At 31.3% G+C, this 18,886-nt stretch overlaps 1 protein-coding gene across 2 annotated transcripts in view; it reads left to right on the top strand.

Moving 5' to 3' along the window:
* The window catches only part of LOC145266312 (zinc finger SWIM domain-containing protein 8-like), a 128,780-nt gene that overhangs the window by 28,617 nt on the left and 81,277 nt on the right, over positions 1–18,886 (top strand). For both annotated transcript variants that reach the window (XM_080121869.1, XM_080121868.1), the window contains exons 2-5: positions 5,663–5,813; positions 9,407–9,501; positions 11,071–11,243; positions 16,597–16,704. In XM_080121869.1, coding sequence (XP_079977995.1) covers positions 5,663–5,813; positions 9,407–9,501; positions 11,071–11,243; positions 16,597–16,704 — 527 coding nt within the window. The remainder of the gene's footprint in view (positions 1–5,662; positions 5,814–9,406; positions 9,502–11,070; positions 11,244–16,596; positions 16,705–18,886) is intronic.

The raw sequence follows: 18,886 nt of genomic DNA, 5'->3' as shown, positions 1-18,886 counted from the left end.
AATTTTTTTATCTACAGATTTGAAAATTTGTATATAGGGTATTCAGACATATGGAAATATATCTAGAGTAATCTATCTATTATATCTATAAAAGTGAGAATGCGTGTGTGTGTGAGAGAGAGCGACACAGAACAATTCTCAACCTATATATTCAACAAATTTTTTATGTACAGATCTGAAATATCACATTTGTATAGAAGTAGAAATCTTGATACCTACTCTGATACCTAATAAAAGAAAGGACACTCTTTAGGGCGGATTTTGATTATAACAAGTCACTAATTAGAAATTATAATAAACATTCTAATAATTTAAGAATTTTACCAAAATAAAATTGCATGGTAATCACCCAATTTCTGCCACAAAATTTTGATTGGCAGAACTCATAAACATAAAATATATATTTTCTAATTTCATCTTTTTTTTTTCTTTTTACATAATCTGGTTTGATGTTTTCCCAAATATTCAAATCACTATATTTTGCTGCTTAATATCAAATACAGCAACTGAGTTATTTTTATGCATCAAACAATTACATTTTCTCATTCATCCAAACTAATCACTGAACATCAATTTCATATTTTCTTCACTAAAATATTACTGTGCTTGATGTCATCAAGTGGAGCGGATCATTTTTTTTTCATTTGTTCACACATTTTTCCAATTTATATATATTTTAAAGATTCTTAGCCTATGTCATTGCATACCAATCTGTTTATTAAAAGTTAAGGTTCACTGTAAACACATATGTTACACCAAAATAAAAACGCTTCAGATAATGTCTTGATATTCAATTCAGTTTCTCACATGACATCTTATGAAGTTAGTAGAAATGTTACAGACTTTTGAATCTCAAACACTTTCAATACTGTGCACTGATATTTTCTTTTTTGCAATATAAGCACATTCATGATTTTTTTTACAAACGTTAAAAACTTTCACATTGTGTAGCAATATACTGAAACAATTATAAAAATATTTGTTTTTATTTTGAATGATGCAGGGCATCTGAAGAGAGATTTTTCTAACAAAATGAAAGTATAATTTTTAGCAATAGGTATCTAGGAAAAGGCCACTACATATGTTATAAGTTCCAAATTTCCACAACCTGGCCAATACTGGTACATGCTAGCAAATTTAGATTTGCAATTACAAAATATGATTCTAATTTTTTCCTTTGCTCTTTATTCTAACACTACACTAAGTTTACTGTGTTATTTCGCTACAGTTGATATTGTGTAGAACAATAAGAAAATCATAGTGAACAATGCATTCAACAAAATTTCACACACATTTCTAGATACCTATATCTAATAAGTTCAAAAGAAAGGACACACTTAGGGAGGTATTTTGGTGGTCAAGTCACTAAAAAGAGATTAGCTGGTTTCCCGGCATAGCCCAGGATATAATAAAGATTGACTGAAATACATGTTCTAGCTGGTTTCTAGGCGTTGCCAGGGATGTAATATAGACACATTATGTTGTATATTACCTGTTCTCTTCTCCCTAAGGTAAAACAATTTCATATACATGCTGTAAATTACCTATGCTAGGGATAAAACATGAACAATACCAGTCCTAGGGTAGATAAAACAAATAATACATAGAGATGAAAGATTCCTCTCCCCTAAGAATCAAACATATGTTCAATATCTGCTTTTGTTTTTTCATTGTTTATACGGTCCCGAGCAACGCCGGGTAGCCCTGCTAGTCTATATATATAAAAGCCAAACGTCTGTGTGTATGTATGTTTGTTTGTAACGCTAAAACTTTTGAAAGACGGAACCAAACTTGACAAATTTGGTATCATATCGAAGCCCCATCATCCGGATGACAAATATCGAAATTTCACATCAAACGGACCACTAGAAGTTGGTCAACTGATCAGTTATCTTCGAGGGGGGCCCCAAAAAACCTGTCATTATCTATATATATAAAAGAAGACAAATGTTTGTTTGTAACGCTAAAACCTGAGATGAAAGATTCCTCTCCCCTAAGAATAAAACATATGTTCAATATCTGCTTTTGTTTTTTCATTGTTTATACGGTCCCGAGCAACGCCGGGTAGCCCTGCTAGTCTTCTATATATATAAAAGCCAAACGTCTGTGTGTATGTATGTATGTTTGTTTGTAACGCTAAAACTTTTGAAAGACGGAACCAAACTTGACAAATTTGGTATCATATCGAAGCCCCATCACCCGGATGACAAATATCGAAATTTCACGTCAAACGGACCACTAGAAGTTGGTCAACTGATCAGTTATCTTCGAGGGGGGCCCCAAAAAAACCTGTCATTATCTATATATATAAAAGACAAATGTTTGTTTGTAACGCTAAAACTTGAGATGAAAGATTCCTCTCCCCTAAGAATAAAACATATGTTCAATATCTGCTTTTGTTTTTTCATTGTTTATATGGTCCCGAGCAACGCCGGGTAGCCCTGCTAGTCTATATATATAAAAGCGAAAATGTATGTGTGTATTTATGTTCGCTTTTCCACGATGTCTGCAAAAGGCTTCTTTCGGAAAAGCGCTCGCTCGCTTTGCAACTTCTTAAAACTTTTTATATCATCCATAAATTGTAATATCTCAGAGTTACCCACGGACCTTGCCTGTCTATTTAATTTTATTCACTTTCAAACCTTAATTATTCCACATTTCCCGCATCGGCACGCGTTACATTCGCTTTTCGGTATAAACAAAAGCGAAACTTGACTCTAATCACAGGCCCAGAGTCAGTGTCGACTTTGTCATATCAGACGGGCGAGCGGGTTTTTCAAAACAAACAGTTGACCTCATTAAAAACTGTCCCGCACAAAATCGCCGTCACGTCAATCAAAAACGAGCACCTGTTTCTTTTTTCACACTTTACTATTTTCCAACTGCGCGTCGTAAAACCTTCCTTTTTTTTTTTTCACACACACCGAAAAACACCTGGGCAACGCCGGGTACCCCTCGCTAGTAGTAAATAAAAGTTACTTAGTAATAAAACGGATTTTCTGGGAAAACTCTGCACCCCCATCCCCAGGGGTTAGGGTTAAAATGGCTAAAATTAACACTTTTGTGCTTATTAAAAAAATTTATGCCTTGGATTTTTATAAAACTTTCTCAATAGAGAAATAGAGGGATATTTTAGAGCTAATAATAAAAACTCCATTTTTGGGATTATTTTACCATATTTGTCCAAAATTTCCTGTGTTTATCTAGCAGTTTTGCATGGTGCTGAACTCAAATTTAAATACGTTAAGGCCTTGGGGACCTTTGGGGGCTAAATGATGGGGGTGTGTGTGCAAATGCTGAACTTAGTCATTTTTTTATGTCTCATTCACTGTGCACTTATGGGGGGACCATGCACGCTTCACTTGTGTTTTATCTAACCGTGTCTATGTATGTCTAGTTATACATGTTTCTGTAATCGATGCTTGTGTATCGTTAGAATTATAAGGACAATTATTTTTCTTTGTATATTAAGTGTCGATCTGTTACGTGTATATTTAATAGTATTTCTATATGTATGTGGGTATTTTCACATATTCACAACAATAACGAATGGAATAATAACAGTCTTTAACAATGACAAATAAGTACTTGTTTGCTTGACACATACTTATTCATTGTCTTCCTCTCTTTGTGGCAGCAAATTGAAGGCATCTTCCAAATGGAACACCCAAAACGCAGAGTTATCATTTCTAGATCTTTATTTCCAAAATGTTCCTCATCTTGGAGTCTGCAGCTCTTAACCTTCTAATTTTCCTGAGTCGGTAGATGCTTTCATTGAATCACAACTCCTGTCCATTCTAACCCAGTGCCTATCTAACTCATAACTCGTCTCGTCGATGTCCCATTTCAGATTGAACTTCTGATTTCTTCTGGTTTATGTGTCTCTTACATCAACCAAAGTTGACAATCTTTTTTGTCATGAAAGCAACATCGTTGTTTACGAAACCAAATCCCAAACTTTGTTTATGCTTTTCCTCTATTCATAATATTTTTCTTTAAGCCAAAATTCTCCAGTCAAATATTTTACATAAATATTTTAACTAACATTCTTTTCTTTTAAAACGTTTTTTTGAATATCTTTTTCACCTGTTTCTGCCTGGTGCAAAATACATTGTCCCTAGTAAAGTTGCTCATAAACTAACTCTAAATATATTGACTTCTATTTTCTGGTTCTTTTGTCCTAATCACTGCCACACCTTGATCAACAATCCTATTTCAGCTCTCCTTTTTGTATTTGTATATGAGTATCTGTATGTGTCGATCTGTTACGTGTTTATTTAATAGTCTTTCTATATGTATTGGGGTGTTTTCACGTATTCATGACAATAACGAATGGGACAATAATGAACAGTGTTTAACAATGACGAATAACACCCTTCTCTTATACCTTCATACCTTATTCATTGTCTCCCTCTCCTCTGGTAGCAGGCACTTGAAATGAAGTAATCCCCCTCCGGATGGAACACCCAAAATACCGAGTTATCATTTCCAGATCTTTATTTCCAAATGTTCCAAGTCTTGGAGTTTGCAGCTCTTAATCTACCTTATTTTTGTTAGTTGGTCCGTAGATGCTTCCATCAAACGACAGAAACAACTCCTGTCTCCTCACTCCCAACTCGTCTTCTTGATTTCCCGTTACAGACTTGCACTTAATTCTGATTTCTCCTGGTTTATGTGTCTCTTACATTCTTCTGACATTTTCTTTTAAAGCATTTTTCTTTTTAACCTAAATAATTTAACAATTAATCATAATAATCGTTCTGACCCTTGGCTCTGCCTGCCACAACATAACAAATACCACACTGTGATCGTAGCCAAATGGTTTTGCAAGACGGTTTCTTTCAAATGATTTTGCTTGCTCCTATTCAAACTTATGTGATGCACATGAACCCGATTTAACCGTCAACAATATCCGATTGTTATGTATTATGAATGCCTTATGATCGTCTAGGCTGTATAAAATGGACAGCTATTTTGTTTAAAAAGGATACAAGACACTGTTTATAATACAGAATTGCTTATTTACACTTTTAAAGTAACAGTTAACTACCATCATCAGCGGTGGAAGGTTAGGCGAGGGTGGATTGCAGAACTTTGTGTCAAACTGAATTCGCTCGTGTCTCCCCTCTGTTTTCCTTTCTGCTCTTTTTATTTGTATCACTTCGACCTGTTGACCTTTTTCTCGCCAGCTAGTTTATTGCACTTTTGCTGGTTTTGGTCTGACCCATGACCAGTTGACGTCATGGATATGTCGTTCTAAATCCGGGGATTTCCCATTGTGTTCTTTTTGTTTACCTGGATACAGCTTCGTAACCCTGTTATAGGTCACCTTTCCTGGGATTGACTTATTGTTCGGCCGAACCTCTCCTTAACAAGATGTTCAATTTTCAATTCTAGGGAAATCGCTTGGGGAATTAACATCTCTACCAAAATGAAAAAAAAAAAAACGCACATTACAAAGCCTTCTATAATTAGGGTAGATGCCATTGGAAGTCTTAGAAAAATTTTTTTAAATGATTTTAATTTTTCATTTAATAAAAAAAAAGATTTTATAAGATTACTCAATTTACCAATTTTTCCATTTTAACGGTTTCTTTTCATTATCTGTTCAGTGTTCTTTTGTTTTGTTTTTTTTATTTCATTGATTTTTGTTTTTCAACAGAGAGAATTTCAACTCTGGTGGAAATGGCCGCCCAGGCCGTCGCCTGTCACATTCCATTTGAAGTAGTAGAAAATTTCCGACAGCCTGTTCCAGACCAACTCCAACTTAGAATCGCCTTCTGGAGTTTTCCTGAAAATGAAGAAGATATCAGGTTAGTTAAATATTCTTGATACAGCACAGTTACATTGACACACCGGTTCTGACCAGATCATCGAAGTTAAGCAACGTTGAGCCTGGCTAGTACCAGATTGGTGACCATTTGGGAAGGCTAGGCACTGTATGTACCTTCACCCCGAAAAAAGAACTTCTTGCTACAAAAGCATCTAACAAGTTGTGGATGGCCTATGCTCCTCCAGGGGCTCAAAGCCATGCGTGGATGGATAAATATTCTTGCAGAATTGTTTTGCGAATCGAAAGTTAATGCTTTGCATAGGAATTATGGGTACTAATACAGTGCAAGATCCATGGTGGTTAGACTCTTTCCATAAAAACGGGCAGAATGAAGACGAAGCAAAAAGAAAGGCTGAAAAGAAAGTTTTAAAAAAAATGCATATTTTTAGTTGTTTCTTTTATTTTCTATTTGAAATTTAAAAAAAAAAGAAAAGAAAAAATATTTAAGTAATTAATTACAAGTGTGTGCTTCCTATTTCTTATTCCGCCCGAATGGATCGGAGTGGATTGTGGATTGCAAATTGTTATGACTGAACGTATATGTTCCACACTTCCAATAGTTTTCTTGTAATCAGTGAAATCGTCCATTTTTCAATCCAATTGATTGATTACCTGCTCTAATTGGGGACCTACCGTGGTGCACCTGGAGATTGCGTTACATGCTTCTCTGCAGTTACTTAATTCACAATACATTCTAGTCTACATTGCACTGTAGAGAACCTAATGTTGATTTTATAAAATTACTTTTATATATAACTAGCCTTTGTGCCCGGCATTGCCCGGGTGTTTGGAGATGTAAAAGAAAAAAAAAAAGTTTTGGTAGGGAGGTAAGCTCGAACCCGAAGGTGATTAGCCTGATAACTTACCACGGCGCTACAAGGGCAGGGAAGTGATAATGGTTGAAATTAAACGTTTAAAAAAAGCAGGTGGTTAAACGAACATCGACGTGTGGTTTTCTAGGTCAAACCTCACGCCATAGCAGTAGCACAAATTTTGTAACATAAAAATCGCTGAAATGAAAGCTAGAGATGACCTCGTTTCGTAAATCGGAGATATTATAATCTAGGGAGTATATAAAAAGTTTTAAGAAACAGTGACCCCCCCCCCACCAAGCCCCCCCCCTCCAAAAGCCTATGACAGACATACAAAAAAATGCACACAAACACACACACATTTTCATTTTTATATTATATATATAAGTGACCTTTCTGTCTGCAGAACAGTCTCTTCCAAACTTCTGTCAACTTTTGAAACTTGATATACAGTACAACCCCGGGGTACGGAATTAAAATTAGTAACAAGATACAATATAGTATATAATACACATGTATATAATCAAATAAAATTATAAATAACATCGTAAGGCGGGACAAATACCGTAACTAGGGGTCGGGAAAACCTTATATTCCACATCATTAACCTGAAGAAACCGTATCCTGTGGCCACTGTATCTCTGGGCTCTACTGTATAGATATTTGGACATGTGGAACAAATTCAATTTGGTTTTTTGCCTTGGGCTGGTTCATCTACCACCTCTCCATCTTCGATAGGGTCAAGAGTTTTCAATCTAATAAATCCCACATTATCAACTAAGCTCCAACCCCTGTCCCATCGCTGCAATATTGCATCTCTGTTCCTGTTTTTACAAATATTTTAATGGAATGTGTTCTGATGAACTCGTTGCACTTGTGCCCCCCTCAACATATCTCGCTTAGCAACAAATCATACCCCTTCATTGTGTAGGTCTCATAAATGCTAGAAAGTTTTCTACTCTAATATTTTTTTTTCTTGAACAATTAGACTTTGGAATTCCCTTCCTGCTACCTGCTGCTCTGACTGTACTGATATGCAGAAGTTTAAATGTAATGTAAACCAATATTTTTTAATCTTTCCTAGGCATGGTCTCAGATAGTAGCCACTTACATTCAAGTGGTGATATGCCCTTGCCTGGGGTGAACGTGGGTAAAAAAAAAAAAAAGCTTGTAAAAATATCTGCTGAGGGACCAAAAGTGCAAAATTGGAACTTTGTAGACATAAGTTGACTTAAAATGCGCGAATATACATTTATGTTAAACTGTGTTAATTTTTAAAGCTTTGATATCCATTTGTCCTTAGATTATATGGTAATAAATACCACTGGAGAGCTAAGTTTTTGTTTTGATTCTAGCTGATGGCACCCAAGTCATTTTTTTTTTCTTTCTTTTTTTTCTTTCTTTTTTTTCTTTCTTTTTTTTCTTTCTTTTCCTTTTTTCTTTCTTTTCCTTTCTTTCTTTTCCTTTCTTTCTTTTCCTTTCTTTCTTTTCCTTTTTTCTTTTCCTTTTTTTCTTTTCTTTCCTTTCCTTTTTTTCTTTCCTTTCCTTTTTTCTTTCCTTTCCTTTTTTCTTTCTTTTCCTTTTTTCTTTCTTTTCCTTTTTTTCTTTCTTTTCCTTTTTTTCTTTCTTTTCCTTTTTTTCTTTCTTTTCCTTTTTTTCTTTCTTTTCCTTTTTTTCTTTCTTTTCCTTTTTTTCTTTCTTTTCCTTTTTTTCTTTCTTTTCCTTTTTTTCTTTCTTTTCCTTTTTTTCTTTCTTTTCCTTTTTTTCTTTTCCTTTTTTCTTTTCCTTTCTTTCTTTTCCTTTTTTTCTTTTCCTTTTTTTCTTTCTTTTTTTCTTTTCCTTTCTTTCTTTTCCTTTCTTTCTTTTCCTTTCTTTCTTTTCCTTTCTTTCTTTTCCTTTCTTTCTTTTCCTTTCTTTTCCTTTCTTTCTTTTCCTTTCTTTTCCTTTCTTTCTTTTCCTTTCTTTCTTTTCCTTTCTTTTCCTTTCTTTTCCTTTCTTTCTTTTCCTTTCTTTCTTTTCCTTTCTTTTCCTTTCTTTCTTTTCCTTTCTTTCTTTTCCTTTCTTTTCCTTTCTTTCTTTTCCTTTCTTTCTTTTCCTTTCTTTATTTTCCTTTCTTTATTTTCCTTTCTTTATTTTCCTTTCTTTATTTTCCTTTCTTTATTTTCCTTTCTTTATTTTCCTTTCTTTATTTTCCTTTCTTTATTTTCCTTTCTTTATTTTCCTTTCTTTATTTTCCTTTCTTTATTTTCCTTTCTTTATTTTCCTTTCTTTATTTTCCTTTCTTTATTTTCCTTTCTTTTCCTTTCTTTTCCTTTCTTTTTTCTTTTCTTTCTTTTTTCTTTCTTTTTCTTTTTCTTTTCTTTCTTTCTTTTTCTTTTCTTTTCTTTCTTTTTCTTTTCTTTTCTTTCTTTTTCTTTTCTTTCTTCTTTCTTTTTTCTCTTTCTTTTTTTTTTTCTTTTAAACTTTTGAAAGCACTATCATATATTGGGTACAATATATAATCGATAGAGTATTGGCTAAAATACGCTTAAATATGATATTTTAATTTGTGCAGATTTATTTATGCAGCATATTTTATGATCTGACAATGCTTGGCAGCCTTTTAGTAATATACACAAGCTTTAAGTGTTTTAAAAAAATTTTTTTTTGTTCTGTTGTTCATGCCTTCATCTGATTAAATAATTCTGGTGATGGTAAAAATCTATAATTTGTTGTCGGTTTAATCATTTTTTATTTTATTTTTTATTTTATTCAATTTCAGGTTATACTCCTGCCTGGCCAATGGCAGTTCTGATGAGTTTCAGAAGGGAGAACACTTGTATAAAATAAAAGCAGTCAAAGAAGCTCTACAAATTGGTAAGACCAACAATTTTACTTTAACATGAAATCATTTACCATTTTTTTTTTTATGTCAAGCCTTTCGGCTTGTGTGGTAATAAAACCTCTCATGTGCACTTTGTGATGTTAGGCTGTGTAAGGTGTTAACTTTGGTCAAAATCGCCCCCCCCCTCCTTTCATCAGATTTCTTTTTTTTCCTTTTCATCCAAAACCAGGCTCGGTGCCACTTTGATGGCTACTGTCTGGGATATAATTGCAGGGATATTATGTCGGGAGTTCAGCAGCAAGATGTCTGTTTACATTACACTTGAACTTCTGCATGTCAGTACAGTCAGAGAAACAGGAACCCAAGAGGGAATTCAGATTACTTCTATCTAACAACACTGCCAGGCACATAAAATACCTTGGTGTAAAATTTCATAAAAAATTGGCCCAGTCGTTTTCGGAGTCCACAGGGAACAAACTTGCCCACAAAGTTCCTATTGTAATGTGCATCCAGGAGACAAGCGCCCGCGTGTTTGTGTGTTGTGTGGGTGCGTAAGAGAGACGGACGAAAAGGAAAGACTTACCTCGGGGCCGGCTTGGCATCGCCAACCGAAAATAGAAAAAGAAAGATCAAGATGGCGGCCGCCGTCTTTTGTAAAGGATGATATCTCGCAAAGTCACATGAATTCTCGCAATATGCAAATTTAGCCGGCCTGCAACGGCCATAAAAGCGGGTGATTGAAAGACAGTGGGAGAGCGATGATTGACTCGGTCGGGAATCGTGTTGCTGTTGCTTCTCGTGCCGTGTGGGTGTGAGCATATCTTACCGTTGTTGGGACCGTTCTGAGTAACCGATTGTTGGGTCCGTTCTGAGTAACCGTTCGCGTCCGTCTAGGTACCTTGCTAGTTGGATTCCGTGCAGAACCGGTGTTTACTGGTTATTGAATTGCTTTACGTTGCTGCAACATTATACATCTACAGAGGGCGCAGTACTTTTAAAGGATTTTCCTTATACATCTACAGAGGGCGCAGTAATTTTAAAGGACTTTCCTTACACATTTTCTACACCTATTTATATGCTAGTAAAGATATATACTAAGAGATATGACATCTTATAAAGTTCCAAAAATATAGGTTAGTTTAGAGTCGATTACTAAAAACCATCCAACATTTTGTCACCTTGTATAATGAATGCTATCCCCTCGACGTGAATAACCCTGACAAACCCGACAAGTAGCTAAATCCCACCCTTACACAGTAGAGATCCCTAGGTGTAAGGAAGCCTTCTACTCTAATAGTTTCTTCCCCCAGAACTGCTGGACTTTGGAACTCCTTTCCGGAATTCTGCTTTCCCAACTGTACTGACATGCAGAAGTTCAAGTGTAATGTGAACAGACATTTTGTTGCTCATCTCCCTTCATAATATCCCTGCAACTTATGCCCCCGATAGTAGCCCCCTACTTCAAAGTGGCACTGTGCCTTGTTTGGGGTGAAAATTTAAAAAAAAAAAAAAAAAAAAAAAATATGCCCAATGACAATGTTTTTTTTTTCAGTTCACTTAAATTCACACTTACCTTTATTTCATATTTTTTTTAATTGTAGGTTTTCATCTGAGTGCTTCCGTGTTATCCCTACAAAGTTCTGCACAAAGCAAAGGTTCTTTCAATGTTGCCGTTGTGTTTGACCGGAAACGGATAACTACGTGTATGTGCACGTGTGGCAGTACGGCCTGGTGCTCCCATGTTGTGGCACTCAGTCTCTACAGAATACATCAGGTATTATTATTATTCTTCTCATTATCATTCACTAGGAGGCCATCACCAGCGGTCACTCACTGACAATACCCTATGGTGTTTCCTGGAATATGAGTGACAATAAGTCTCTCCAGATTTTCATTGCTGTCCATCACTCTCAATAACCAGTGCAGGTGGTTTCACATTATCTCAACATCTGTTTACCATTGATTTCTTGCTGGTATCGACTATTTGTATTCCTTGGAGTTTAGGTGGTAAAAAGCCTTCTCAAGGCCTTAGTTCTCTCTGCACTCTTCTCGTGGAGGTCTGGCTAGTGCTCTTCTTCAGTCCTCACGAATCCCTTACAACTCTCTTTCATGTGACCCCACCATTTTTTTTTTTTTGTGATGGGGTGGGGGCATAATATTTTGTGGTTTTGGTTTTCTTGGTTCTCTGTATTTGTATTATTCCTATTGCAGCATCTAAGGTATTGGCAAAATTAAAAGTAGCAGAGTGGCGCTAGAGGCCTCAAATGATTGGATTTGTTATAGACTGTTCTTTTATGGGTCTTTAGCCAGTCAAAAAGGTTTTAAGGGGTCAAAAAAGGGTCAAAATGGAAAAAAATTGTTGTTTTGTACATTCGTCTTAGTTTATTTTTAATCAGTTCATATGTGTGTCACGTTGGTACAGTGGTAACATCACCAGCTTTGACTGCTAGTTTTGCTTTTGGTCTTTGATTCTAGCTGATGAAATTTAGATAAATTAAAATATATTAAACATATTTTATAACCGCCCCCCCCCCCCAGTATAAATTAAAAGGAATTTTTCCCCAATTTCATTGAACCAAAATTTATGCTAATCTGTTATTACCACTTAGGCTGATTCCTAACCCTAATTCTTCATGTTTTTTTCCCCATAAGAAAATATGCATTCTTTTGTTCTTTAAAAATTTCTCATTTTTCTGGCTCACAACTTCTTACGCAGTCACAAAGGAGGTCAAAGGTTGCATCGGCCGAAACATGAGAATAACATCCAAGATGAGAATAATAATCTGAATAATCCAATATTAAACGCTTTTTTTTTTTTTTTTTTTTTTTTGCAACATCCTAATTAAAATGTACAAATAATATTCTGGAATTATTTTGTTTCAGTCACAACGTTTCGGTCGATGTAACTTCTGACTTTCTTCATGTGCATTTAGTCGAACTCGGGGGGGGGGGATGTGCGCAGAATTTCAAATGGAGCCCTTCATTTAATCCATGTAGTGGATAAAATACTTGGTAAAATTAAGTTGTAAGTTACCCTTCCGGGGGTTGATGATTCAGTCAAATTACTTAGAACTTCTACACATTATTGTTATTATTAGTTATTATTATTATTAGTTATTGTTATTATTAGTTATTATTATTATTAGTTATTATTATTATTAGTTATTATTATTATTAGTTATTATTATTATTAGTTATTGTTATTATTAGTTATTGTTATTATTAGTTATTATTATTATTAGTTATTATTATTATTAGTTATTATTATTATTAGTTATTGTTATTATTAGTTATTATTATTATTAGTTATTGTTATTATTAGTTATTATTATTATTAGTTATTATTATTATTAGTTATTATTATTATTAGTTATTGTTATTATTAGTTATTATTATTATTAGTTATTGTTATTATTAGTTATTATTATTATTAGTTATTATTATTATTAGTTATTATTATTATTAGTTATTATTATTATTAGTTATTATTATTATTAGTTATTATTATTATTAGTTATTATTATTATTAGTTATTATTATTATTAGTTATTATTATTATTAGTTATTGTTATTATTAGTTATTATTATTATTAGTTATTGTTATTATTAGTTATTATTATTATTAGTTATTATTATTATTAGTTATTATTATTATTAGTTATTATTATTATTAGTTATTGTTATTATTAGTTATTATTATTATTAGTTATTATTATTATTAGTTATTATTATTATTAGTTATTGTTATTATTAGTTATTATTATTATTAGTTATTATTATTATTAGTTATTATTATTATTAGTTATTATTATTATTAGTTATTATTATTATTAGTTATTATTATTATTAGTTATTGTTATTATTAGTTATTATTATTATTAGTTATTGTTATTATTAGTTATTATTATTATTAGTTATTATTATTATTAGTTATTATTATTATTAGTTATTATTATTATTAGTTATTATTATTATTAGTTATTATTATTATTAGTTATTGTTATTATTAGTTATTATTATTATTAGTTATTATTATTATTAGTTATTGTTATTATTAGTTATTGTTATTATTAGTTATTATTATTATTAGTTATTATTATTATTAGTTATTATTATTATTAGTTATTGTTATTATTAGTTATTATTATTATTAGTTATTGTTATTATTAGTTATTATTATTATTAGTTATTGTTATTATTAGTTATTATTATTATTAGTTATTGTTATTATTAGTTATTATTATTATTAGTTATTATTATTATTAGTTATTATTATTATTAGTTATTATTATTATTAGTTATTGTTATTATTAGTTATTATTATTATTAGTTATTATTATTATTAGTTATTATTATTATTAGTTATTATTATTATTAGTTATTATTATTATTAGTTATTATTATTATTAGTTATTGTTATTATTAGTTATTATTATTATTAGTTATTATTATTATTAGTTATTGTTATTATTAGTTATTATTATTATTAGTTATTATTATTATTAGTTATTATTATTATTAGTTATTATTATTATTAGTTATTGTTATTATTAGTTATTATTATTATTAGTTATTGTTATTATTAGTTATTATTATTATTAGTTATTATTATTATTAGTTATTGTTATTATTAGTTATTATTATTATTAGTTATTATTATTATTAGTTATTATTATTATTAGTTATTATTATTATTAGTTATTATTATTATTAGTTATTGTTATTATTAGTTATTATTATTATTAGTTATTATTATTATTAGTTATTGTTATTATTAGTTATTATTATTATTAGTTATTATTATTATTAGTTATTATTATTATTAGTTATTATTATTATTAGTTATTGTTATTATTAGTTATTATTATTATTAGTTATTGTTATTATTAGTTATTATTATTATTAGTTATTATTATTATTAGTTATTATTATTATTAGTTATTATTATTATTAGTTATTATTATTATTAGTTATTATTATTATTAGTTATTATTATTATTAGTTATTATTATTATTAGTTATTATTATTATTAGTTATTGTTATTATTAGTTATTATTATTATTAGTTATTGTTATTATTAGTTATTGTTATTATTAGTTATTATTATTATTAGTTATTATTATTATTAGTTATTATTATTATTAGTTATTGTTATTATTAGTTATTATTATTATTAGTTATTGTTATTATTAGTTATTATTATTATTAGTTATTGTTATTATTAGTTATTATTATTATTAGTTATTATTATTATTAGTTATTGTTATTATTAGTTATTGTTATTATTAGTTATTATTATTATTAGTTATTATTATTATTAGTTATTATTATTATTAGTTATTATTATTATTAGTTATTATTATTATTAGTTATTATTATTATTAGTTATTGTTATTATTAGTTATTGTTATTATTAGTTATTATTATTATTAGTTATTGTTATTATTAGTTATTGTTATTATTAGTTATTATTATTATTAGTTATTGTTATTATTAGTTATTGTTATTATTAGTTATTATTATTATTAGTTATTATTATTATTAGTTATTGTTATTATTAGTTATTATTATTATTAGTTATTATTATTATTAGTTATTGTTATTATTAGTTATTATTATTATTAGTTATTATTATTATTAGTTATTATTATTATTAGTTATTATTATTATTAGTTATTGTTATTATTAGTTATTGGTCTTATTAGTTATTATTATTATTAGTTATTATTATTATTAGTTATTGTTATTATTAGTTATTATTATTATTAGTTATTGTTATTATTAGTTATTGTTATTATTAGTTATTATTATTATTAGTTATTATTATTATTAGTTATTATTATTATTAGTTATTATTATTATTAGTTATTATTATTATTAGTTATTGTTATTATTAGTTATTATTATTATTATTAGTTATTGTTATTATTAGTTATTATTATTATTAGTTATTGTTATTATTAGTTATTGTTATTATTAGTTATTGTTATTATTAGTTATTGTTATTATTAGTTATTATTATTATTAGTTATTATTATTATTAGTTATTGTTATTATTAGTTATTGTTATTATTAGTTATTATTATTATTAGTTATTGTTATTATTAGTTATTATTATTATTATTAGATGAATCAAGAGCATGCTACTCTTGTAGATAAAATGAGTTCTGTTCAAAATTCTGTAAAAATTCCCCAAGTCTGGCAGAAAGAGATTACTCGGTGTCTGGCGAGAAGAAGGACCCCCCCCCTTCCCCCGGAGTCTGGCGGGAAGAAGGACCCCCCTCCCCCTGGATTCTGGCAGGAAGACGGATTCCTCCCCGGAGTCTGGCGGGAAGAAGGACCCCCCCCCCCTTCCTCCGGAGTCTGGCGGGAAGAAGGACCCCCCCCCTTCCTCCGGAGTCTGGCGGGAAGAAGGACCCCCCCCTTCCTCCGGAGTCTGGCGGGAAGAAGGACCCCCCTCCTTCCTCCGGAGTCTGGCGGGAAGAAGGACCCCCCTCCTTCCTCCGGAGTCTGGCGGGAAGAAGGACCCCCCTCCTTCCTCCGGAGTCTGGCGGGAAGAAGGACCCCCCCCTTCCTCCGGAGTCTGGCGGGAAGAAGGACCCCCCTCCTTCCTCCGGAGTCTGGTGGGAAGAAGGATCCCCCCCCCCTCGGAGTCTGGCAACTGGAAGTTATATTGAGCAAAACGTGAAAATAAGACTCAAGATGAGGAGAACAGTGGTCCAAAGAATCTAAATAATCCTAACTGACTATAACATGATCGTTTTCAAGTCCAATGTAAACAAGTTCTTGTTGAGCTGTTCTTTTAAATAGTCAAACTCTACTCATTCCTCTATTACCGATCATTGAGGTGTTATTTTACACTCTACCCGATATCCATTAACGTTTATCTCAGACTTTTGGGTTTCGACAAGCGATGAACCCACTAGTAAAAGAAAAAATAATCCTCATCTCAACTATTCTGAAACACATTTTCTTTCGAATATAAAATTGAAGTTCGACTTTCTTGGTAAGAAATGCCCAAGCGCTAACTATTTAAGATGGTGTAAATATCAATTGTAACCACTTATTTTTATTAAATTAAAACTTTTTTGTGAAATTATAATTACATTTCTTCTTTTTAATCTAGGCTCACACAGTTTGTTTAAGGGCTCCCGTGTCAGAGTCACTTTCCAGGCTTCGTAGAGATCAACTTCAGAAATTTGCTCAATATTTGATCAGTGAACTGCCACAACAGGTAAGAGAAATCATTTAAAAATCATTTGACTTTCACACATGAACTTAATGTCTTATACAAAACTTTGGTGCTTCTTCAGAATTTCCCCTATATTCTTCGTCGGATATCAGGTCTATTATTGCAGACAATGATGAGTACGGTTCTCCAGTCCCGTCTGCATTTGGTCTTTCCGATGAGATCTATAGTCATGTTTTTAGTGACCTCGTTGAGACTATCAATGAACTTTTTTGTTGTCTTCCCCTGCGCTTTCTTTCGGTAATCGCATTAGAAAATACACACATTTTTCTGATAGTGACTCTGATACGCCAAAACAGTTAAGATTTTTCTGATTCCAATTAATCGTCCCAACACTAATATATACATATCTATGTATTAGAATAAAGGAGAAATTTGAAAATATTTTTTTTTTTTGCAATAAATGATGTACATACTTTATCCATCACTAGATAATTTTCTTTATATACTAGCAGGGAGACTTGACGTTGCCTTGGATTGAATAATGATCGACAAATGTTTCACACTCCCATATTTTTTTTATTGTTATTGAAATTGGTGAAATTGGCCGTTTTTTAAATCAAATCGATTGATTGCCTCTTAATTGGGGACCCGTCGTGTGCCCCACCTGAAGGAAACTTCACGTGCCTCTTGCAGATACTTAGTTCACAATATATTGTTGTCTGCATTGCACTGTAGATAACCTACTGTTGATTTTATAAAATTATTTTTGTATCTATAATCGTTTGAATTAAAATTTAAAATGAAAAAGTCAAGTATCATGCTTCCATTGTGCTCTAAACAGAAACATCCATTTCAAATGTGCTCCTGTCATATCAAAGAATTTGCTGTTGATTTTATATGTTGGTCCTTTTGGCTTGTGTGGTGATAAAACTTCTCAAATGCACTTATGATGTTAGGCTGTGTAAGATGTTAACTTTGGTCAAAATCGCCTGTTCTTTCTTTCATCACATTATTTTGATTATCAATACTTATGAAAGACATTTCAATACAAAACCTATCTAAGAACATTGCCAGGCATATAAAGTACCTTTGTATGAAATTTCATAAAAATTGACCCAGCCATTTTTTAATTCACAAGTAACAAACTCCTACACATACAAGCGAAATTCCTTTTTATATAAATAGAAGATATATACATATATGTGTGTGTGTGTGTGTGTGTGTGTGTGTGTGTGTGTGTGTGTGTGTGTGTGTGTGTGTGTATAATGGTGTTTAGATTGGTTTCCTGGATGTAAATCCACTGAAACCCGCAAGATTATTAAAGAGTGCTTAATGTAGGACAGTATATATAGTCTGTTTATTATACAAACATTATTGGTTACATATGTGCATACATGTTTCAGTGGAATCCCAATTCAAAGAGACCACTTCATCAGACCAAAAAAGGGGCGATATTGAAACCAGAGTCAAGATTACATTCGTTTTTTATAAAATATATTCAGGTGTGGTTTAGGCTCTGAAAGAAAGTGAGGTGTAACGTGAGCAGTAGAGGTTTTTGGAGGGAGGTGGGGTGAAGAAAGGAGTAGGTGGGAGTGAAGGAAGAGGGGGGAGTACGATCCCATGTAGTTAAGCTGTCGCAGCGGGAAAGTATTGGTATTATTTTAACTTGGCGGTTGTTTATTGGTCTAAGTTTTCACTTTGAGCTGAAGTAATATTATACCCTCATTGCTGTTATTTCCCTAGGTCTTTATGGTTGTTTTTTCTTTTTGGGTGGTGACTTCATTATATATTTATTTTATTGATAAGCTCTATTTATTTTATTCCTCACTTATCCGTTAACCGTTCAGTTATTTCTAGTTTTTTATTTATTTATTTATTTATAAAATATATATCCATATGGTCAAATAAGTCAGTGAACAAATATACAGGCTAATTTATATGATGTAAAGAAAAGTGGAGTTATATTTTCCACTATACCGCAGTGTCTGAAGTAATTACACAGGCAAAGGTTTTTATATCTATATATAAACTTAATTTTGATGGTTGTCATTCTTTCATTTTGGTTTATCTTTTCTCATTTCTTCAATACTAGAATATAAATATATTTTATAATAGTATATATATATATATATATAACAACCACTTCTGTAAGGTTTGACGAGGCTGTTAGATCATGAACATGGTCCAACATCTTGTAATTTTATGACACTTTAGGCTGTGATCA

Source organism: Euprymna scolopes, chromosome 41 (genome assembly GCF_053919585.1).
Source record: "Euprymna scolopes isolate OS-2025 chromosome 41, ASM5391958v1, whole genome shotgun sequence".
Lineage (NCBI taxonomy): Eukaryota > Metazoa > Mollusca > Cephalopoda > Sepiida > Sepiolidae > Euprymna > Euprymna scolopes.
Note: the sequence above shows the minus strand (reverse complement) of the source record. Positions and strands in the feature narration are given on the sequence as shown.